Source organism: Alexandromys fortis, unplaced genomic scaffold, assembly GCF_014885135.2.
Source record: "Alexandromys fortis isolate MF-2015 unplaced genomic scaffold, M_Fortis_MF-2015_v1.1 scaffold_197, whole genome shotgun sequence".
Classification (NCBI taxonomy): Eukaryota; Metazoa; Chordata; class Mammalia; order Rodentia; family Cricetidae; genus Alexandromys; species Alexandromys fortis.
The window spans coordinates 1,002,784-1,026,043 of record NW_026068072.1 but is presented as its reverse complement, the minus strand read 5'-3'; the positions used below and the strand labels follow the sequence as shown (position 1 = coordinate 1,026,043).

At 50.3% G+C, this 23,260-nt stretch overlaps 1 protein-coding gene across 1 annotated transcript; it reads left to right on the top strand.

The window, feature by feature from the left end:
* Positions 1-2,156: 2,156 nt before the first annotated feature.
* Dao (D-amino acid oxidase) lies at positions 2,157-20,133 on the top strand. Its single transcript, XM_050121139.1, has 11 exons — positions 2,157-2,263; positions 6,251-6,450; positions 9,333-9,447; positions 11,180-11,256; positions 12,040-12,105; positions 14,074-14,128; positions 15,276-15,380; positions 16,162-16,244; positions 17,508-17,625; positions 18,421-18,519; positions 19,823-20,133. Exons 2-11 carry the CDS (start codon positions 6,260-6,262, stop codon positions 19,949-19,951), a joined length of 1,038 nt encoding a protein of 345 aa, XP_049977096.1. The 5' UTR covers positions 2,157-2,263; positions 6,251-6,259; the 3' UTR covers positions 19,952-20,133.
* Positions 20,134-23,260: the final 3,127 nt, after the last annotated feature.

Genomic DNA, 23,260 nt, shown 5'->3' with positions numbered 1-23,260 from the left:
AAATAATTGACATGCCTCATTGTAAAAATGAAGGACAAAGAGGAGGCATGTAATTGCAAAGGCCAACACACATGAAACTGTATGCAGGGCTGGGACGAGAGTAGGGCCGAAGAGGACGGTGTAAAATCCAAGGAGGCTCCAACCGCCTGGGTAGGACGAGAACAGGTGGATTCTGAGGTGAATACCCCTCTACATTTGTAAATAGAGAGAGCTCTCCTGAAGGGCAGAGCCGACCGTATTTCACATGTACAAACTCTTCAGCACGGTGGCTGCAGTTTTAGGAGTTGATCCTAGAGCAGTAATTAACAAAGATGCCAGAAAAGACATGCAGGGCAGCTCTCCAGATTCAGGAATAACAAAGGAAGCCAGGCTCTGGGGTTCACACCTGCAGTTCCAGCCCTCAGGTGGCTGAGGCAGGAGCATGGAGGGTTCCAGGCCTACCCGGACTAATCAGTGAGAGCTTGTCTCAAAACAAAAGACAAACTAAACAATTAAAACAGAGATGTCCATGTGTTGGCATGGTTGCCTAGCCTGCAGGAAGCCCTGGGTTTGATCCCCAGCACTACCAACCAGCACAGACCAGCATACCTGTAATGCTGGCACTTGCTAGCACTTGGGAAGCAGAGGCAGGAGGACCAACTCTTTAGGGTCATTCTTGGCCCAGCAGCAAGCTAGAGGTCAATCTGGCTGACGTGACCCTGACCAGACTCCAGGCAGAAGGCTTGTTTTCTAACCTCGACTCCTCCTTCTCACCCTGGCTTCTGACTTGAGAATTCTCTCGGGTTCTGCCCTGGCCTGGGTGTGTTAGAGGATGCTGTTCATCAGCCAGGCGTGGATAGAAAACCTCTTCTACTCCTGTAACTCTGGCCAAATAAACAAAAATTGCTTCCATAGCTCTGGGGCCTCTGATTTCAATAATTATCAGTTTAAGCCACTTCTGGGATACCTGGGGAGATAATTTCTCACTAAAAGAATGGGGGGGGGGCAGAGAGAGAGAGAGAGAGAGAGCAGGAGGGAGGGAGAGTGAACTGTAATTTGTCTAATTTTTCTGTTTCTAGTTTGGGGCTAAGGACATTCTCATACAAGCTTTTTGACTGGGTGCATCTTAATCTCCAGTGTGCATATGCAATAGAGTCGGGCCAGTGCTGGGTCTTGGGCAGACATGTACTTGACTTTCAAGGGTACTGGACCCCAGCTCTGATATGGGAGTAGTGAAGAACAGCACATACCTTAAAGGGCTGGACCAGCTGAAGACTCAGAACTGGTCCCATCAGATCAGTCAAACGTAGAGCACTGGAGGATGGGAGCAGGAAATGACCACAACACGGCTCACTCCTGTAAACCTCCAAGTGCGGGGTGGTGAATCAGAGTCCCGAGGAACTTCGCTGGGGTAGCAAGGTATGAGAGACATGTGACTATTCTAAGGTCGAGATAGGACGCTATGTGAAAAGAGGACTTTGCCGTGTGCTCTTATGAAAGAGCAGGCTGTGGCTATACAGAGGCAGGGTGCCTGCCTAGCGTGAGTGTGGCCCTGAGATCCCGCCTGTGTTATTCCTGCTTCCTTCTCAGTGGATGTCACTGAGCTCGGGGCTGGGAGTAGAGGCTGGAGCATCGCAGTTCCCCTCCCCTCTTGGGGCCAGATGAGTGTTTTCTCCCTTTCCAGGCTGGAGGTCTAGCCTTGGCAGAAGAAGGACTGGAGCCCTGCTGCTTTTGTCTCTGGGACATCCTCGCTGCCCACACATCCTCACTACCCAGACAGGCACCCCTTCTTAGTCTCATCTGTCCTGTGTCCCAGAACAGCAGTGAGCTAGTTGACTGGCCTGGAAGTCCTTGTCTTCTGCCTTTGGTCCACAATGGCCAGGGACTGATCCTCCCCTCCGCTGAGTGGCAGCAAGAGGGAGGGAAGAGGCTCATCTCCAGCTGGCCAGGGAGATAGGTCTTCTTGTGTTCACGAACCCCTCCTCCCCACGGGCCTGTCCACAGGGGCTTGGGATCAGCCAGAAAGTCAGGCAGCTCACTAGAGCCAGGGGACATGAGGTTCCTTTGCCAGACTAAGTTCTGTCCCTGGGAGCTGCACGGTGTCTAGCCCCACCCCTTGCTCTGTGCCCCCCCCCCTCCACTGCCGGAGACTTTGACCTTGTGTTCCAGTCCTAGCTGGTGGGCTGAGGGCTGAAGTCAACACACCCCAGAATCTGGAACATTCCTGCTGGAAACGGGAACCTGCAACCACACACCTTTTTCCTCCAGACACCTGGACCCAGTGGTAAGTGGCAGATGAATGCGTGCTGGGGCAGGGGACAGAGCAACATGGCGACTTCCCCAGGCCAACAACTGTGCTTGAGATTGGTGACAAAAAAAAAAAAAGAAAAAAGACAGTCAAGAAAACATCCTTCAGAGAGATGGCACTGTGCCCCATGGAGTCAGATGGGAACAGCGGGTTAAGAACGCCACTTCTCCAAGCCTCAGTTTCCCTCGCTCCGGAACACAGAATCTTTTGCTTTCTTGTTTGTTTTCTGAGGCAGGGTTTCTCTGTGTGGCCCTGGTTGTCCTGGAACTCAGTCCATAGACCAGGCTGGCCTTGAACTCAGAGATCCACCTACCTCTGCCTCCCTAGTCCTGGGATTAAAGGCATACACCACCATGCCCAACTCAGAACACAGTGTCTTTGATCAAATGTCTTTATTATATTATTGTTTAATTGATTTGGTATGGGGATGACTCACACTCGCCACATTCTACATGGGGAGGCCAAAAGAAAACTTCTGGGACTAACTTCTCTCTTTCACCACATGGGTCTCAGTGAAACACAGGCTGTCAGGTGTAGAGGCAGGGACCTTCACCAGCCAAGCCGTCTTGAAGGCTCTGGGATGTGGGATCTTACAGGGTGAATTTGAGATTTAGAAGGGAGATAGATATGAAATGTCTGATGCTGACCCGTGCCTAGTAAGTGATAAAAAGGGTCTTTATCATTACACCGGGGAGGGGCTTGGTCCTCAGTCTCTTGTAACTGTTGTCCCAATTTAAAGGTGAGCTGGAAATAGCACCTGTACAAGATAGTCACTTGGTGTAGCCTGGCTGAGCTGGCTTTTGGTTTTACAAGTCCTTCATATTATTAAGAGCATGTGACAAAGGCACACAATGCTTCCTCTGATTGCTTTCTAGGGGACAAAGGTTATAATCAGAGACACAAAAAGAAAAGTCGGGGCCAGCTGATCTCTGTCTCCGCTTAAATATTTCTAGAGTGCAGCGAGATTCACTCAGGCCGAACTAGATGAGATCTGAGTGTGTCCCACACAGGCGGTAGGTGGGGCTGTCAGCTGGTTCTCCTCTCCTTCAGCTTCTGTCCCTGGTTTCAGATGACAATAAAGGACATTTCTCCTAGAGCAGTTGACCGTAGGATGAAGGTGTTGGGCTGTCTGCATTGTGTCTTGTGCCTTTACTGATGGTGGGATCCAAATAGGCTCTCCTGTGCCATGTTTATGTTGACTTTATTGTCTCTCTCGGTCTCTCTCTTTCTGATCAATGTAATAACTCCACTGGGTCATCTTTGAGGATACACCTTCCAAGCACCTGTGTTATAGCAACTGGCTATAAAACAGGAGCATCACATCACTAGCGTAAAAAACGGCAGCAACCACAAGGAAATGGTTGCCTTGATTCCAGAGCTAAGCATTTGCAGGCCCGTTCATGACTGCATGCATGGATGATCTTACCTGAGGCTGGTCCACAGCTGCAGCAGTCTGGCTCCTGCTTCTAATTAGGACTGCACGCCTTCACATTGCACTCCACGAAGAGCTACCTGTGTCGAGTCAGATGTGATCATTGATAGCACACGCTCTCCTCTTCTGGGCGGGCTGGGAGCTGCTCTCCCTTACCAGTCAGGTCCAGTGACTTGGTCAGGCTTACACCATCAGTGCCTGTCAGAGCTAGGCTGAGCTGAGCATGTCTGCCCTGCTAATCCATCAGACTATAGTTTCTGTGTACTGCGTGCTGTGTGCTGTGTGCTGTGTGCTATGTACTGCGTGCTGTGTGCTGTGTACTGAGTACTGTGTGCTGTGTACTGAGTACTGTGTGCTGTGTACTGTGTGTTGTGTACTGACTACTGCGTGCTGTGTACTGCGTGCTGTGTACGGAGTACTGCTTGCTGTGTGTTGTGTACTGACTACTGTGTGCTGTGTACTGTGTGTTGTGTACTGACTACCGCATGCTGTGTACTGAGTACTGTGTGCTATGTACTGTGTGCTGAGTATTGTGTATTGTGTGCTGTGTACTGTGTATTGTGTCCTGTGTACTGCGTGCTGAGTATTGTGTATTGTGTGCTGTGTACTGAGTACTGTGTACTGTGTGCTGTGTTCTGAGTACTGCTTGCTGTGTACTAAGTACTGAGTACTGCATGTTGTGTACTAAGTACTGAGTACTGTGTACTTATGTGCTGTGTACTGAGTATCGAGTACTGTGCAGTATTTGAGTACTGATTGTTGTATACTAAGTACTGTGTACCGAGTACTGTGTGCTGTGTACTGAGCACTTGGGTACTATGTACTGAAGGCTGACCAGGCACCATAACAGAAACCACTGCCGAGCCCGGCATTGATTCTTCAAGACAGCTGATGAGATTGGAGTTGCTCCTGTTTTACTAATGAAGTGGTCTTATCTCAGGGGTGAGGGTACTTCCTAAACCCCAACACCCAAGTGCAGACTTCAAGCTGCCATCCTCTGTTTGTGGACTCAGTCCCCAGTTTGGCATCGGAAACCTCAGCAGAGTCCAGCCTTCGTGGCCTGCAGCCATCCCCCTTTGCAAAACTAGGCCATATTGAGAATGTTCCGCTGTTCAGGGCCCCAGGCTGGCGTTGCCAAGAGCTGGGGTCTGTGGGAGGCCAGCTGAGTGCAGAGGAGGAGAGTTGAGCTTGGCTCTTCCGGACACACACAATCCCTTTGTTCCACCTCACAGGAGTTGGCTGAAAGGCCCAAGGTCAAAAGCTACTAGGCCTGAACATCCGAAGGTGCAGCCAGCTCAGCACCCCAAGGCAGGCCTAGTCCTCTGCCAGAAGAGGCGGTCCTGAGGGCAAACCCTGCATCGGGGATGCTACCGGCAGCCTGGCGCATAGTAGGGGTGCAGCAAATGTGTCCTGCATTTACTTGAATTCCAGTTAAATTCCAACACAACCACTTGGTGATGGTGTGTGTGAGACACTCCACCCTCTGAGCCTCAGTTTTCTTATCTGTAGAGTGGGACCAAAAGCAGCAGCCCTGACCTCAGAAGGACACAAGAGGCTTAGGTATGAGAATGAGTGAAGCTGTAGCTCAAGGAACATGATAGGTGGTCTCTGAGGGTGGGAGCTTCTCCTCCACACTGGAGCTGCTTTGCCTTTGTCGTCTCCCTGTCCACCCCCCCAACTCCCCATCCCCCTAACTCCCCCACCCCTCCCCAGGTTTGTCTTGCTAAATTGCAACTTAGTAGCTTACCCAGGGTTGACAGCCCACCTGACTAGCCTGCAATACCTGTGGTTGGGACCAACCACCAATTATCAGATCATCTTTGCTTTTGTTTTGTTTTTTGTTTGTTTGGTTCGGTTTTTCAAGACAAGGTTTCTCTGTAGCTTTGAAGCAGATCATTATTTCTTACTGATTTCTTCTTCTTTTCTTATTTATTTACTTTTATCAGGCACAGCTCAGGGTTTCTACTTGAAAACAGAATCTTGAGGATGGAAAGATGGCCAAGAGTTAAGAGCCTGCACTGCTCTTCCAGAGGCCTCAAGTTTAGGTCAGGGGTCTCCAACCCCCTGTAAGCCCAGCTCCAGGAGATCTGATACCCTCTTTGCCTCCTCTTGGTGCCTTGCACCCAGGTTACACATGCATACATGTGCATACGCATCCACATATAGATACATAAAAAATAAGACAAACCTTTTTTTTTTTTTTTTTTTGGTTTTTTGAGACAGGGTTTCTCTGTGGTTTTGGAGCCTGTCCTGGAACTAGCTCTTGTAGACCAGGCTGGTCTCGAACTCACAGAGATCCGCCTGCCTCAGCCTCCCGAGTGCTGGGATTAAAGGCATGCGCCACCACCGCCCGGCTAAGACAAACCTTTTTTAAAAATTGGGAGACTACCCCTTACATTCTAGAATCTTGGACTCGTGGTCATCACCAATGGGAGGGACTGGGCAGCGTGCTTGGTACTTTCCAGGCCGTCAGGAGCCCACCCTGATGGTGGTGGTGACAGTGACCCTCGACCCACTCTCCCCTCTCGCAGGCTGGTGTGATGCGTGTGGTCGTGATCGGAGCGGGAGTCATTGGACTGTCCACGGCCCTCTGCATTCACGAGCGTTTCCACCCAGTGCAGCCACTGCACTTGAAGGTCTACGCAGACCGCTTCACCCCTTTCACCACCAGCGACGTGGCTGCGGGCTTATGGCAGCCCTATCTCTCAGACTCCAGCAACCCACAGGAAGCGTGAGTAGAGGTCCCATGTGGCAGTCTTGGGACTCAGAGGAAGCCTTTTATCACAATTCTTATCGCCAAGGACAAGTCCCTTATGGAAGCTCCAACCTGTGTCCCCGCGCTTGGGAGTAGAGGGGAGTGGCCTATAAGCTTGAGGTCATCAAGGACGACACAAGACTTAGATTAAAACATAAACAGCCAAGTGACTGCACCTACCCATCATCCTGTAGCTCAGGAAGCAGAGGAACGAACGTAGAGTCCCGGCAAGCTGGAGACCAGCCTGATCTAAAGTCCTGGGCTAGTCAAGAGATTTTAAAAGAGTAAATAAATAAGGAAAGAAGAATAAAGCAGTAAGAAAGAATGATGGGCTACAAAGCTACAGAGAAACCCTGTCTCGAAAAACCAAAGCAAACAAACAAAAGACAAAACAAAAGAAATGCTGATCTGGACAGCAGACACTGCTGTGGTCCCCGATCCTAAGAAAGCCATCCTGGGCATTGTTGATCCCATCTAGCCAAGAATAAGACCACTACCACAGTTTTTGAGCCAAATCTAAAGCAAACATTTTTTTTTCCCCTCTGAGAGTTTCTCTGTGTAACAGCCAAACTGACCTGGAACTCACTCTGTAGACCAGGGTGGCCTTGAACTCACAGATTTGCCTACCTCTGCCTCCCAAGTGCTGGGATTAAAGATGTGTGCCACACCCCCCCACACACACACTTGAAACAAGCATTATTAAATACTGGCCAGGATGATGGACACTGGCCAAGTCCATGCCTGGGATTGCTAGGGAATGGCCTCAGATATCTGACGTACTTCCTGCCTATGTATGACCCAGCAATCCTGTGCAGTTGGGACAACCAACCTTGTTTACAGAAGAAAAAACATGTGGGTTGTTAACTTACATGAACAACAAAAGTTGTCTGTCCTTGGGCAAGTGGGGCTTACAGGTTAGAGGCATTTCTGCATGCTAGGAATCTTAAGCACAATAATTTAAACTTATAACTTCAGCTCTCAAAGCCATCACCACGGCCTTGTCTCTGAAACTGGAACAGAGTGGCAAGGGAGAGGCTCAGAATGTAACGCCTTTGCCACTCAAGTCTGACCACAAGGGACAAGATCCCCAGAATCCACTTCTAAGATGGATGTAGTCACTAACATCGGTAATCCCATGTTAGTTAGGGCAACTTCAGGAGGACATCAGAGAATCGCCCAAAACTCACAGCTCAGCTAGCCCAGAGTGCACACAACAAACAGCAAACAAACACAGTGGAGGATGGGGGCAGCACCCAAAGCCGTCCTCCAACCTTCCCATGAGGACCACAGCAGGTGCGTGTGTGAGTATACACACACGGGAAATAAACAAATGTGGAGGCCCATCCTGTGAGGAGTTCCAAGCGCTGGGATCTTCACAGTGCTGGGGCTCGCAACGCTGCAGTACTGATGCATGCAGAGATTGCCAAAGCTAAGGGAGTTGACTGAAGACGGCACAGAAGGCCATGATGTGTGTTTAGTAGCTGACAGGTGTCAACACGAACCCTCAGTGGGTGACATCACACAGACCCTAATGCTCACTCCTGTCAAGAATCTCAGAAACCGTGTTTCCATCCATGGTGTTGCTTTCACGTTGTGTCTTCATCCTCAAACGCAGCTCCCAAGTCACTTACAAGGTTGCTTCCAAGCTTCCAATCTTTCTTTCTTTATTTCTTTTTTTTTTTTTTTTTTTTNTTTTTTTTTTTTTTTTTTTTTTTTTTTTTTTTTGAGCCAGAGTCTCACCATGCAGCTCTGGAACCCACTACGTGGATCAGACTGGCCTCGAACTCATAGAGATCTGCCTGTCTCTGCCTCCTTCTAGGATTTTAAAGATGTGTGGTCCTACATGTGACCTTGATGTTAGCTTCTAGAGGACAATGGACCAGGCACAGAGTCTTCAGCCAGCAAGCACTGGCCCAGCTTGGCTAGAATGGAGCCAGCTGTGTGCCCGAGAAGAGGGACAAGCCAGTGTCTGTGTGCTGTCCCCTGTGGCTCACAGTGGGGGTGCTCAGCTCCAGGCTGCACTGTGTGGTTCCCAGTTCTCAAAGCCTTCGCAGTGTGAGCCCAGACTCCAGGCATGTTCCTGGGATGTACTATGGAATGCTTTTCTTCCTGGTTTCCATCCGGGAAGCCGGGTGTGGGAGAGCTGTTTGGAGCACTGAAGGAGGGAGCCCTGTGGATGTCTGGGTTTTGCACTACACAGGCTGACCTGAACAGTTCTGCCCAGAGCGCTGAGTGACCAAGACCCTGATGCCACTTTGATTAAGAATAAGTTTGGGGTCACAAAGAAAGAAAACAATATTCCAAGTGAAGTATCTGGACAAGGCAACCCTTATATGATCAAGAGGGTGTGCCCAGAAGACCAAACACATGAACACAGGAAGTGTATTCAAGCTTTATTCCAACCCAAATGGTGGCTGTGTCCTTTCCCCATTGACTGGGGTCCAACCATGCATATTCTCTCTCTCTCTCTCTCTCTCTCTCTCTCTCTCTCTCTCTCTCTCTCTCTCTCTCTCTCTCTCTCTGTCTCTCTCTCTCTCTGTGGTTTTCCCTGAGACAGGGCTTCTCTGAGTAGCCCCTACTGTCCTGGAACTTGCTCTGTAGATCAGGCTGGCCTCAAACTCACAGAGATCCACCTGCCTCTGCCTCCCGAGTGCTGGAATTAGATTATTGGGTAGTCTAAAAAGAATTTGTGCACAGGAAAAAAAGGGGGAAGGGGAGAGGGGCCTCAGCTCTAGGTTGTCAAATTCCTTAAGGTCTCACAAGGTAGGGGCTAAAAAGATTTTCATTTCTTGACCTAAACTCGGGTTTTACAGTAACTGGCAGAAGAGACTCACATGTGATATTTCTTACGTTTCCAGGGAGTGGGGTCAGCAAACCTTCGACTACCTGCTGAGCCACATCAATTCTCAAGATGCTGAAAAAATGGGCTTGTCCCTAATCTCAGGCTACAATCTCTTCCAACACGAAGTTCCGGTGAGCCAAGAGTCCTTGACCGTGAGGGCAACACGCAAGGGTGCGGAGAAACTACAGAGCTAGACCACTCTGTGGGCAGAGCGAAAGGATTGGGATCCAAATTGCCAAGGCCCTCTCTTGGGGTATATCAGAGAGACAGAAAGAAGAGAAAAATGGGAGAAATACCAGCAGATTTTATATCCGTGGGCTGTGGATCTGACTGATACAGGTTATAGAGTAGAGAGGGAAATAGGTGTCCTTACCCAAGGTAGCTGACCTTTGAGGGAAGGAAGGTTAAAGGAGGTTCCTGGAGGATTAGGGGTGTTCCTCGTTCGTTCTGCTTTTCTGGTGAACACAAACCCATAAACCCACCTTTAGGTTTGTTTACCCAATAACAAGCTCAGCCCCTGGCATCCATATACCCAAAGAATCTGGAATGTTTGGGTGGAAGTTCCAACCCAAGCCCCCTCCCCCATCTCTCTCCAAACCCTACCACATCTCAGAAAGCCCATAAAATGATGACGCCTCCCCGAGAGATGCTCAAGACCACTCCCACGGGGTATTTAAATTGCTCCTCAGAGAACAGACATGTTTTCCAGTCTCTCTTTCCTGTCTCTCCTCTGGGGAAAATCATTCAGGAGCATTTTATTCATTAAACCTGGGCTTTTTCTAATTCAGTTTGATTTGGTCTGATGTGGATTGCTGTGTCGGCAGAGAGGCTTATCGAGGAGCAGAAACTTTTCACAATTCATCTGCTTACCCTGCCAAAATCCTGTTTAGGACATCACCAGCACTGCCATTTGAGGGGGGGATTTGGACCTAACAGGGCACAGATGGGGCTGGGGTTCTGAGCTGGGGAAGTACTAAGAGATCACAGACTTGCATTCAAATTAGATTTATTTATTTGTTTATTTATTTTTATTTTGGTGGAGGTGAGGATCAAGTGTCTTGTCCCTGAGCTACACCCCCAGCCTCAGGTCCACTGAGATTCTCTGTCTCTCCCCACCACTTACTTGATGCTAAGCAGAGTGAGCATGGACTTGAGCCTAATTGTGTAAGTTCACATCTCAGCTCTACTTCTTCGCTGTGTGACTTCAGACAAGACTTGAACTCTCTAAGGTCATTTGGTCTGTCTGTAAGGATGCTCACCTTACAGACATCCACCTCAATGGCTGGTTGTGGAGACCCAACAACAGAGCCATATAAGTAAATGCTGCCCAATAGGTTTTCTGTAACCAGATAATAGGTTTCTTGACCGATGCTGTAAGCTAAATCAAGTCAAGTTGAAAAAGCAAAGAAACAGGTATATTTGAGGAAGCAACTCCCAGTGAGCCCTCTCGCCCCAGAGATTGGGCCAGAGAAGCTACATGGCTGAACTAAAGCATGGAGCTTATATACCTTGTAGACGAGGGTTGATGATGAATCCTCCACAAACTGAGTTTGTGCCCAAGAATGGCCAAAGATGACTGTTTTAGGTGGGGTCTTGGGTTATTGGCAGCTTCGGGGGAGGAGCTGCCAGAGCCACCAAGAATGTAGAACTAGTCTTTTTGGCACCTTTTCTTTGTTGGAGATTCTCTGAGAGGATGTGGTTTGGAGAAAGAGGGATGGGGTTTTCTGGATGCAGCAGGAGTGAGCTGGAGGTCCAGCCGGACACTGCTGACTGTCTGTCATCCATCAAGCATCCTGTGAGTTTCTGTTATCCTGATGATCAAGTCCACCTATCCCTGTGAGCCTGTCTCTGCTTTCTCCTCAGGACCCTTCCTGGAGAAACACAGTTCTGGGATTTCGGAGGCTGACCCCGAGAGAGATGGACATATTCCCTGAGTACAGGTAAGATCCTGTCACAGGCAAAGACACTGGACATGACAATTCAGACAGAACTGTCTAGAAAGTAGCCAGGAACAGAAGCACCAATTTGCCATCCCATCTCAATCCTAGAGCCCCTGGTACCCTCTACTTCTGGCTTTGGGCTGAAATGTCAATCAACTTTATATCCATATGATGAAATACTAGACACAACTTACCTTTGCAAAAAGGCTTGTTTTAGTTCATGAGGGTGCTTGTCAGAGCTGCTTGTATCTCAAGCTAGGAAGCAAAGAGAGGGGATAATGAAGTCCCACAGTGGCCTTTGAAGGAAGCATCTGATGATTGCGGCTCCTTCCCTAGCACTAACCTTCTAATCTCATCACCTCTCAGTACCTGCCACCTCAGAGACCAATCCTGTGCACAGAACCTTTGAGGACATTCAGCATTTAAATCCTAGCAAATCCACTTTGTCAATCCACTCTCTCAAATGAGAAAACAGAACCTCAGAAAGGCTAAAGGACTTCCCAGGGCCACACAGCCATGTGACCACACTCAGAATTCAGCCCAGCCTGTGTGCTTCCACATTCCTGGCCTCTGGTCCTCTCCTCACCTGACCCCATCCCCCAAAACATCCAGACTCTATTTACATTTCCCAGAATGCCATGGTTTGATGCATTAAGATGAACCCCTACCATCACCCCACAAGCGACACCTGGTGGCTCAGCTCTAGCCACTGGGGACTCGTAGAATAATACAAAGCAACTCTCAAACCTCAGATTCTGACCTCTTTGCCCCCTCTGACTCTAGCTATGGCTGGTTCAACACAAGCCTGTCTTTAGAGGGGAAGAGGTACCTGCCGTGGCTGACTGAGAGGTAAGAGCAGAAGCTTCCTCTGAGAAGGACAGGTGGCAGGGGCCAGCTGTGGAAGAGTAGTCATGCTGCCAAACTCCAAGGCTGAGGAGAATCCCAGGATGCCGTGTGGGAGCTGTCCCTGGTCCTGACCTTCATTCTCTGTGTGCAGAGGCGATGGTCCCCACATCGACTTTCATTTGCTGTACTTCTTAGCAATCTCACTCAAGCCCTCATGCTCATATATAGTGGTTTAAAATGGATTTAAATGTTTTTCTAGATATAGTTACATAACTTGCATAAATTAGCTTCTAAAGCATTTCTCTCCCTTTCATTTTTCTTCTCTAACTGCCCTTGCAAGTATCCCTAGGACGATGTTAAGTGATACAGTCAAGGGCAGATGTCCCGTCTTGCTACTCATGTTTTAACATGAATCATGTAGTGTTCTATATTAAAGGAGACTTGATATATTTCCTATAATTTATTAAGATTTTGAAAAACTCTGAAATAAATGGAGACCTTTGTGATCTGGGAAGACCTTTCAAAATATGGATTTCAGAAGCCTACTCCACACCCACTGAGTTAGAGGCCCTGGGGCAATGGTCCAAAATTTTGGTTTTCATCTTTGTCCTTTTGAGACAGGGTCTCACTATAGCATAGCCCTGGCTGGCATGGTCTCTATGTAGACCGGGTTGACCCAGAACTCGCAGAGATCTGCCTATTCCTACTCCTCAAGTACTGGGATTAATGGAGAGTCTCATGCCTAGTAGTCCAGAAATTTTGTATCTCAATAAGTTCCCTGGGTGAGTGTAGTTATCAGCCAAACTTGGGAACCATGTCATGTGAGCGTTTTCCTGAGAAGCCACAACACACACACACACACACACACACACACACACACACACACACACGTGATTACTCACCCCAGATAGGGAACCCACAACAGACTAAAGTAATTATTACATCAAAGTTCAACTTGGTGAAACCAATGAGTGTATTGAGTTAGTAACAGCAATATGGGTGAGGGGTCACTTACAGGAGTAGAATGACTCAAAGACACCACGTCATCAGAAAGCACAGCCTAACACGGGTGAAAACTGTGACCCTGGTGATCTCTGCTCATCTCAGAGGCAGCTGCATGTCTGGGAGAATCTCCCCTGGGCTGCTCAGCTGGCCTGCGTCTCCTCCCTTAGCCAGTCATTTCTGGTGTGATCTTGGGGAGGGGGCCTCATGAATCTTGTGTTTCATCTTCCCAGTCATGGGGAGTTCATTAACTTCATGTGTCTCAAGAGCCCCCCACCTTCCAGGATGGGTGTTACAGATCTGAAGGAACTGCGCCACAACAAACCACTGGGCTGGCAACACTACTCTTGTCCTTGGGACATTGTGACCCCTGACCAGACTCTTCCCAGGTGTCCACCATTAAGAAATTAGGTAGTTAGAATTCCTTCTGGGAAAACCCTTTGGATAGTTATGCTTTCTAACTCTTTTGATGGGTTTTCGGTGCCTAGTTCAAACCCAAGGCCTCGCATAGTCTGGGCAGACATGCCACCACTGAGCGCTTCTCTGGGACATTCAAAGAGAGAGAAGGGTGTCCCCAGGCCCACTGTCTCTGGTGTTATACTCTAACAAAAGTGCATTTGACACTGGTCCAACTCTGCCTCTTCTCCCCACACCCCTAAAGTTTGTCCCTTTTGATATAAAGCAATCTGATGACAGCAGAATGTAATGAAAGAGAGAGATGGGGTGTGTGTCCCAATCTCGGTGCACACCTCGCTCTGTGACTTTCAGTGAGGGGCAGGGCCTCCAAGAGGACCTTGTTTTCAGAAGGATGCTTTTCAGGCCACTGATCCAGTTGGGTGCCCATGAACTAAATGGCTACATTGGGACACATGGGGCTATGTCCACGAGAATGTTCCCTGTGCTGCCCTCTAGGAGGGATGTGGCAAAGAAGAGAATTCGGGGCTGCTTTGATGTGTCTCTTCATTCCAGGTTGACGGAGAGGGGCGTGAAGCTCTTCCATCGGAAGGTGGAGTCTTTCGAAGAGGTGAGAGGCAGGGATGTGAGGGAGGAAGGCAAGCTGTTTCCTGCTGCTGTGTGGGAGACCCCTTCTTAGACTCTCGGGGCTCCTGCAGGCCTGACCCAGGCTCTAAGCCTGGTCTCAACCCCAGGAGGCCTTGGGCATTCTCGATGTTCGTGGTAAGAAGGCAACAATGGAGTCCCAGAGGCTGGAAGGACCGGGTCTGTTTTAGAGTCAGCTCTAGTCCATGGTGCAGTTCAGGCTCTCCCATGCTTCCTACTGACACCTGGTTGACATTTCTGCAATGCCCAGGCACTCGACTATGGTATGCCACAGGTACACCGTCAGCATTGACAGTGATGAGGTCAGGGCCACCACGTCTTATCAGCCCAGCTGTGTGCCTTCATTTAGTCCCAGAATGCAAAATAATGCTTGGCACAGGCAAAAGGTCAGCATGTCCAGCTGCTGGTGCTGAGCTCGTGGGGTCAGGCCTGGCCCTGATCGACACGTGGGCTCTGCGGTTGACTCTATTACAGCCCCCCTTCCCCATGGCTCTAAGACAGAACACACTTAACAGTTTATATGCCCATGATAGCTTTGTGAGGGAGTCACCAGGGATGGACTGGGAGCATAGGGTGCTTATTGTGTCTGAGTTGATAAGAGTTCTGGGCATAGGCAGAGCCGAAGACAGCATCCTGGCAGAGAGAAGGCAAGAGGATGGGCTCCAAAGGGTCCTGATGGAGGTTGGAGTCATCTTGGCTTAATGTGAACATTCATTTATTCATTCATTCGTTTTTTGTTTTTAAGACAGGGTTTTCTCTGTAGCTTTGGAGCCTGTCCTGAGACTCACTCTGTAGACCAGGCTGGCCTCGAACTCACAGAGATCGCCTGCCTCTTCCTCTCGAGTGCTGGGATTAGAGGCGTGTGCCACCACTGCCCGCCCAGCCATGTGAAGTTTTCTTTAAGATTTTAGGAAAGTTCCCTCTCCACAGTCCTCTCTGCCCAGCAGTCTCTCCTTAGGGTCTCACAGCATCCTCGCTGGCCTGAGGTGAGGCTGCACAGAGAAACCCTGTCTCCAAAAACAAAACAACAAACAATAACAAAAGTGGCTGGAGGGGGCAGGGCCCAGGACAGTCCTCGCTCCTTCCTGTTCCTTGACTGTTCCTGCTGCCAGGTGGCAAGAGGAGGTGCGGACGTGATCATCAACTGTACAGGTGTATGGGCTGGGGCGCTGCAAACAGACGCCTTGCTGCAGCCAGGCCGGGGCCAGATCATTCAGGTGAGGCTGTGGTCAATGGAAAGCTTGTTTACCTGCTCCCAGCACTCTGAAGCTGGTAGGCGGTCTTGTTGAGTGACTCCAGCCTTCGAGGAGGTGACTTACTCCCTGCACCCCAAAAGTTCTGTCTTGGAATTTCTTCCCCATAGTAAAGCGTGTGTGGAGATGTCTCTACCATGTGGGAGCCATTGCACAGGCCTGGGCTATAAAGAAAACGGTGAGCCTTTAAAAGTGCTTCTCAAGTGCCGGATTCACGCCTGAGCACTGTGCTGAGTTGATCAGTTAATCCTTGTAGCAGTTGGTCCTTGCTACAACCCTTTGAGAAGGTTTTGTCAATCAAACACAGCCTCTCTGGAGCACGGAGGTGTCAAGTAACCCGTGCAGGAACGCACCCAGAAAATAGTGAGCCTGGGACTAGAACCCAGGTTAACTGGTCTGTCGGTGTCACCATTGTCCCATGCCTCTCATGATGTGTGGGGCATGTGTGTGCATGCTTGCCTGTTTGTGGGCACACGGATGTGGATGTGCACATGTGCATTGACATGTGTGCAGAGTGTGTGTACGTTCCTTGTGTGGGTTGATACGTGTGTGTGCTTGCTCCTGTGGGCTAAGGTTTTTCCATAGACATGGGGTGAAGATACACAGGATACTCCGGGGAGCAAGGAGAGCTGTCTGTCAGGTGACCCTCCTGCATTTTTGGGTCAGAGGGTCATGAGGGGAGCAAACTAAAGGGGAAACCACTGGCCTCGTTCTCTGACAAGCTGTGACTGCCTTGAACCAACAGGTGGAGGCTCCGTGGATGAAGCACTTCATCCTCACCCACGACTCAAGCCTTGGCATCTACAACTCCCCGTACATCATCCCAGGGTAAATCTCTGGCTCATCTCAGGTCGCAGAGGGGTCACTTTCATGGCCTCTTAACACTCCATCCAGCTGTCTTACAAATGGGCATAGGCAATGAAATCCCTGGGATGGTGGGATGGATTCAACCCTGATTGGGCTTTATCCTGAGCATTCCCTTCGGTGGCAGTGGTGTAAAGCCAGGACAAAGACTCTGATACTCAGGCAGTGACTCCAAAGGTGGTCAGAAAGGCAGCAGGTGGAGAGGGGAGAGCAATTGTGCTGACGGTGTTGATAATGTTGACCGTGGCGCCTGGTGGCGGTGAGGGGGTGGCGGGACTAGTGGTGATGAATGGCAGTAGCATGGTCATTGACGGGGAAAGACGGTGCTGATGGGGATGTTGACAGTCGTGACATAGTTAAGCGGCAGTGTTAAGGAGATCACCGTCATTGATGGTGGTGGAGAGGGAAAGACATTTGGTGCTGATGAAGATGAAGTGTGTTTCTAGCATGGCAGAGATACTGATTCCAGGCAGAGATGACACAGTGGTGCTGGCATGGCAGAGATGCTGATTCCAGGCAGAGATGACACAGTGGTGCTGGCATGGCAGAGATGATGATTCCAGGCAGAGATGGCATGGTGGTGCTGGCATGGCAGAGATGCTGATTCCAGGCAGAGATGACACAGTGGTGCTGGCATGGCAGAGATGCTGATTCCAGGCAGAGATGACACAGTGGTGCTGGCGTGGCAGAGATGCTGATTCCAGGCAGAGATGGCACGGTGGTGCTGGCGTGGCACAGATGCTGATTCCAGGCAGAGATGGCACGGTAGTGCTGGCTGTCCCGGTAGTGACATGAGCGGTGTTGTAGTGTTAGATGTCTTGGGGGTGACTCTATTGGCATGGTGGAGGTGGCAATATCATGATGGTGTTGCTTTGGTGGTATAAATGGTGACAGGGTTGGTGTTGATGACATTGCCGTTTGTGTGCTGCTGTGTCTGTCTTCCCATGACTTGCGGGCACCTGAACTCAGGTCCTCACTGCTGAACTGCAAGCCCTTTATCCCCTGAGCCTCCTCCTTTGTTGATAGAGATGATGGTACTGTTGGCAATTGCGATGCTGGGGATGGGTGGCACAGTGGGTTGGTGGCGATCACAGCGGCAGTGGGGTGTGTCTAGCAGGGATGGCAAGGAACACAGGGTTGGGTGACTCAGTGGAGAAAGAAGGAGTGCGGAGAGGTGCCTCCATCCGCCAGGCTTCATTTTCCTTAGCCCTCTGTATTTTGATCTAGGTCCAAGACAGTTACTCTCGGAGGTGTCTTCCAGCTGGGGAACTGGAATGAATTGAACAGTGTCCATGACCACAACAGCATTTGGAAAAGATGCTGTCAACTGGAGCCCACCCTGAAGGTCAGTGCCTTAGTCAAGGGCATCTGGGTCCTGATGGGAGGATGTCGCTAATGGGATAAGTGGGCAAGTTAACCCCAGACAGACTGGAGTACACAGCAGCACTTGACACCTAACTGGCCCTCCTGAGAAGGTACTTCATAGCGTGGCATCCTAGTGTTTTCAAAGACTTGTGTACTTTATGCCTGTAAGATCATGGCGAGGCTGACAAGATCAGTGGGAGGCAGTGCTGGGTTGGTGGTGACACCTGTAGTGGTGGGGATAGGGACATGGCGAGAATCATTGGTAACACCAGAACAATGGCTGCTGGTGATGTGGTTATTGCTATAGAAGGGGATGGCTCAGGGATAAAAGATTGCAGCACAGCGGTGAGGACCTGATCCCCAGAACTCACGTGGAGAAGATGGGGCAGCACACACCTGTAAGTCCAGCACTCCCGTGACAACGTGGGTGGTGGAGACCAGGACTCCTTGGGCTTGTGAGCCAGCTAGCCTAGCACATGTAGCCATGAACAGACCTTGTTTAAACAAGGTGGAAGGTGAGGGCTGACACCTAAGGTTGTCCTCTGACTTCCACTGTGGCATATATGTACCTGCACATCACACACACACACACACACACACACACACACACACACACACACACACACCTCACACAGCAAGAGGGGGCCGGTAACTGACAATCAGTGATTAAACAGTGTGGGAACTAATGATGAGATTCTAAAAGCTAAATCGCAGCTACCTAGAATGTCAGCAGAGGAAACTAGCCAGGTGAGTTACCAGCTTTTCTCTTCCCCAGAATGCGAGAATTGTTGGTGAACTCACTGGTTTCCGGCCAGTCCGGCCTCAGGTTCGGCTAGAAAGAGAAAAGCTTCATTTTGGATCTTCAAGTGCAGAGGTGTGTTGGGTCAAGGGAAGTGACGCTTGCTCCATCTCTAACAACAACCCTGCCATTTCCTGGGAAACGTCACTGACTGAGATCAGGTGATGGCCACTCCACCTGTGAGTGGGGACACTGAGACTTGAGATGGGAAAGGACTGAGTAAAGAGAAATGGCACTTTATGCCCGGCGGCAGGACAGATTCAGGACCTTCCGGGTCTCCCCTGAAGCTCTTCGAATGGGAACAGCTTTCTCTGTCCTGAGAGAAAACAGGACTGTCGTTGGTGATCTCACCCGCTTAAGTCAGACCACTGGTGACAGGCAGGGCTGTGTGTGTAAACAGAACTTGACTGGAGATATTTCTAGGATGTTCACTTTGTGATGGTACTTTTATCTTTCTGGAGGGGCGCCTCCTGGGTCCCCTCACTGTGGCTGGGAGCTGAGAGCATCAAATCCCTCGGTCATTCTGTGCCAAAGGAATGAGCTGAGCAAGCACACGCTGGAAGCAACCCCTGTACTGAGGTTTGATTTCTCCTTTTAGACAGATAGGGGTGTGTAGAGAGTATATATGTGAACATTGTACTCATGTAGACAAAGGGGCACACATGTGAGTGTGTACAGATGACTGTGTATGTATGGAGGAACCGTGTGTGCCTCTGCAGAGCTGGGTATGTAGATGAGTGTGCACAGATGACTGTGTGTGTGTATGGAGGAGCGTGCGTGCTTCTGCAGAGCCAGGTATGTAGGTGAGTGTGTACAGATGATTGTGTATGTATGGAAGAGCCGGGTGTGCGTCTGCAGAGCCGGGTATGTAGGTGAGTGTGCACAGATGATTGTGTATGTATGAGGGGCCATGTGTACCTCTGCAGAGCCGGGTATGTAGGTGAGTGTGCACAGATGACTGTGTATGTATGGAGGAGCCAGGTGTGCCTCTGCAGAGCTGGGTATGTCGGTGAGTGTGTACAGATGACTGTGTGTATGGAGGAGCCATGCATGCCTCTGCAGAGCTGGGTGTGTGTGTGGAGAGTCATCGGTCAGGGAACATTGCAGCAGATGTCTCTGACTTCAAGGTTTCACGGTTCTACATTTCCTGTGCTAGGGGATGAAGCAAGAGTCTAGATAGGGTACCACCCTATCCCTCCTCAGATAGCTTCCCCCAAGCTAGTCCCAGGCCTTGCCCACCCCCTGGCTAACACACCGATAGAGCTCGTGGCATCTGGTTCAACCGAGCTCTTTAGAAAGCTCCTGGTCTTCCACTGTAGCCAAGCTCTCCCCCTTGATGTCCCTTCTGCATCTGGCCACCATCTCTTTCCTCTCCCAGGTCATCCACAACTATGGTCATGGAGGCTACGGGGTCACAGTTCACTGGGGTTGTGCAATGGAGGCAGCCAACCTCTTTGGAAAAATTCTAGAAGAAAAGAAGTCCAGGATGCCGCCATCCCACCTCTGAGGACTCAAGTGACCATCGCTTGCTCCATGAGGACACCCGAGCCCCTTACAGCCAATTAATTGATATTTTCCTTGGTGATCGTTTTCACTCCCGCTCCCCAGCTTCCTTAGGCAAAGGTATGAGGTGGAGAAATCCTGGTCCTCCCCACACATCTCATCTGGTAAAGCATCGCAGGATGCTGGCTGGCCCTAAACCAGTTTGCGTGAGAGGGGCGGGGGGGGGGGGGGGGGGGGTGTCGAGATCATGTAGCAATGCTATTCTCACAACAGAAGGACTGAACTCAGGCTGGGGCAGGGTCTGGGCTCATCTGCCAAGGAGTGGTCCAGACACCTTTGCTTAGACCTCCGGAGTGGTTCGCAGCACACTTGATGTCTACCATTGTAAAGGGAGGAGGGGGACTCCCGCCCTTGCTACTCTGCTGATCAACATCATTAAAACACTCTGTGGCTATCCACACTCTCTTCAGGGTTGATCCTTGACACGCTTTCTTCCTAGTCTCACCACATGAAGGCCATCTCTATGGTCTTGAGGAGACTTGATCGAGGTTGTACGTGTGTGTGTGTGTGTGTGTGTGTGTGTGTGTGTGTAAGGGCAGGGAAAAGAAGGGGCGGGCACAATTCAGGACCTTGAGCGTGCAAGGTAAATGCACCAGTACTGAGCCGAGCCCCATCCTCGAGACCTGAAATCAGAGAGAGAAGTGTACAACCTTGGGACACTGCATATCTTTATGTTTGTTAATCTATTGTGTCCATGTATGTGGGTGTGAGCCGCCACGGTGGTCATGATGTGTTGGGGTCAGAGGACAGCCCGTAGCAGTCAGTTTTCTCCTTACACCAGGGCTCCACGGATCGAATTCCGGGCATCAGGTACTTACTTACGGAGTCATCTCACAGCAGCACCTGTTGTCATGTTCTGAAGTGATTTCTCATGTGGGGAGAAACAGATGACATTCCCACTAACAAACAGGTTGATTAAAATTAGCTCCCAGCCTTCTGCTCAAGGTCTGGTGGGTTCTGAGGCACGGAGGCTTTGTGAGGTCTCTGCCCTGCTCAGAACACTGATTTTTAAAAAAAAAAAAAAAAAAGTTTATTCCATTTATTTGGTGTGTGTGTCGAGGGAGAGAGGTCTTAAGTCAGGAGGTCTGCATAGCCAAGGCTGGACTCAAACTCACAATCTTCCTGCTTCTGTTTGTCAGGTATTAGTGTGTGGAGTCATGCTGCCCAGGTAAAGCAGAGTCAATCTCTCTGTGTGTCTCTGTCTCTGTGTGTGTCTGTGTGAGTGTGTGTGTGCATGTGTGAGTGTTTTGCTTTTGAGGAGGTCTCGTGAAGCTCAGACTGGTCTCAAGCTCACTAAGTGGCTGAGGATAACCTTGAACTTCTGACCCTCCAACTTCCCCCTCCCAAGTGTTGGGATTCCAGGTTTGTACTCCACAGTAAACTTGAAGTCACTTCAAGGGTTAATTGTTGCTCTTTGGGTAGAAGCTACAACACTCTCCACTGTAGCCCTGGAGAACTCCAGCTGCAACCCCAGCTTCCTCTCCACAGGAGCTGGGTCATTTGAGGATGAAGAAGTGAAACTGACTAGCTGGGGGGAGGGGGGAGAGGGAGGGGAAAGGAGGCAAAGTAAAGACTGCTTGTTACTTAGGACAGCTGAGCTGCCCAAAAATAACTACAAGAAATTAAAAAATTCAAGAAAATGTGACTGAGCTGGGCAATGGTGGTGCCCTAGGGAGTCTGAGACAGGAAGAAGTGGGCTAGCTTGGGCTACACTGGGAAAGTCTGTCTCAAATATCAATAACAATAATAATCAATTAAAATGTGAATGCCAGCATGGGGTTAAGGGGGTGGGCACCAACCTGTCCCCACGAAGAGGCCACTGTGTCTTCCTCCCATTAACAGTGCAGTCTCCTTCAAGCTTACCTCGTGACTGCATCTGAGAGGAGAGGAGACCCAGTCAAAGCACTCTCCCCTGAATGGATCATGTCCACTGACTTTGGAGTGAACTGTCACCAGAACACCATCCCCAATGACCAGTCCGAGGCCCTGTAATGTCTGTCACCAACGTTTTAATAAGATGAATGCACAACGCACATTGACTGCTTCCTGTGTGCGTCAGGCGGTAGGATGGTCTCCTCTGGCCCTTGGTGGGCCTGCAAGCTTCCTTCCTCCCTCGTGGGTTCCGAAATCTGGGAGTACACACAGCCTGCTGAGATCTACCTCAGGTCCTTCTTCCCGAGGCCACGAAAATGGCTTCCCCTCCCCTCTGACAAGGACTTTTCTGAACCTTGTGCCAGGGTGTCCTCCCAGGGCCTACCTCTGTAGGGCCAGGGCTGCTCTTGACAGAGGAGCCATGCGTGAATGCGAAGGCAGGCCCGGAAGGGGCAATGGGCTCCTGGTCCCAAGACAGAGTGAGCCTGCAGCGGGAGCTTCCCCTGGAGATCCCCCAGTCTGTGCAGCCATCTGTACACAGCACAGCCCTGAAGCCTGAGTAAACCAGGACTCGCCGTTCAGTAGGGCTGAGGAGGGAGCCAAAGCAGAGGGCTCAGAAAACCTTCGCTGTTACAGCAGACTCTGGCTTTGGGCTTGAGTTTCCCCTCAGCTAGGCCTCAGTCTCCAGTTTCCAGGTCAGGGAATGGGGTAACAACTTTCTGAGGTTATCGCCCGGTAGGCACCCAGTTCTTCTCCTCAGAGGTTCACCAGGACCCTCTGCAGCCGGGGACGGCAACTCCAGAGGGAGGGGGCCAGGTGGAGGCTGCTTGGCTCAAATTCAAATACCCATTCATCTGCTAGTTTCCACCTGGAAGGCCCTGGAGAGACATCTAGAGGGGCCCAGGCAAGGAAGCATAGGGCATCTCTGGCTCCAGAAAAGCTGCATAAGCCAGACACTAGCTCACCTTAATTCCAAAGAAAGCCTGGGGCCAGGGTGCAGAAGATACCTACTGGACAAAATGGCAGGTGTCACAGGGGTCTGGGCCTGGACTGTATCTATGGAGATCTTTGGGCGGGCAGTGGCTCTCCAAGTGTGTGACATCTGCTCAGCTGGCCCTGAGCTTCCTGGGCCCCTCCCACAGTAGCAGTTTCCCCATGCAGATCCTTCCCCCACCACAGAGAAGCCCCAGGAGCAAATGCCACCCCACCTTCCTGGGATGGGTGACCCTTGACGAACATGGCCAAACACAGAGAAGACGCAAAACCCTGTCGGTTCACATCATCCACTTGGGTAAGTTCTTGATGTCGGCAGTGACCATAAGTGGCCCAGCTGGGCTCTGCCAGCTCCCTAACCTCAAGACCAGCTCAGCTCCCAGGGTTC

Bases quoted from the DNA above. Each gene is read 5' to 3' on its own strand.
- Dao (XM_050121139.1), top strand. From the start codon at position 6,260: ATGCGTGTGGTCGTGATCGGAGCGGGAGTCATTGGACTGTCCACGGCC. The intron at 12,106-14,073 runs GTAAGAGCAGAA...TCTTCATTCCAG, and splicing joins CTGCCGTGGCTGACTGAGAG to GTTGACGGAGAGGGGCGTGA. The intron at 18,520-19,822 runs GTGTGTTGGGTC...TTCCTCTCCCAG, and splicing joins TTGGATCTTCAAGTGCAGAG to GTCATCCACAACTATGGTCA.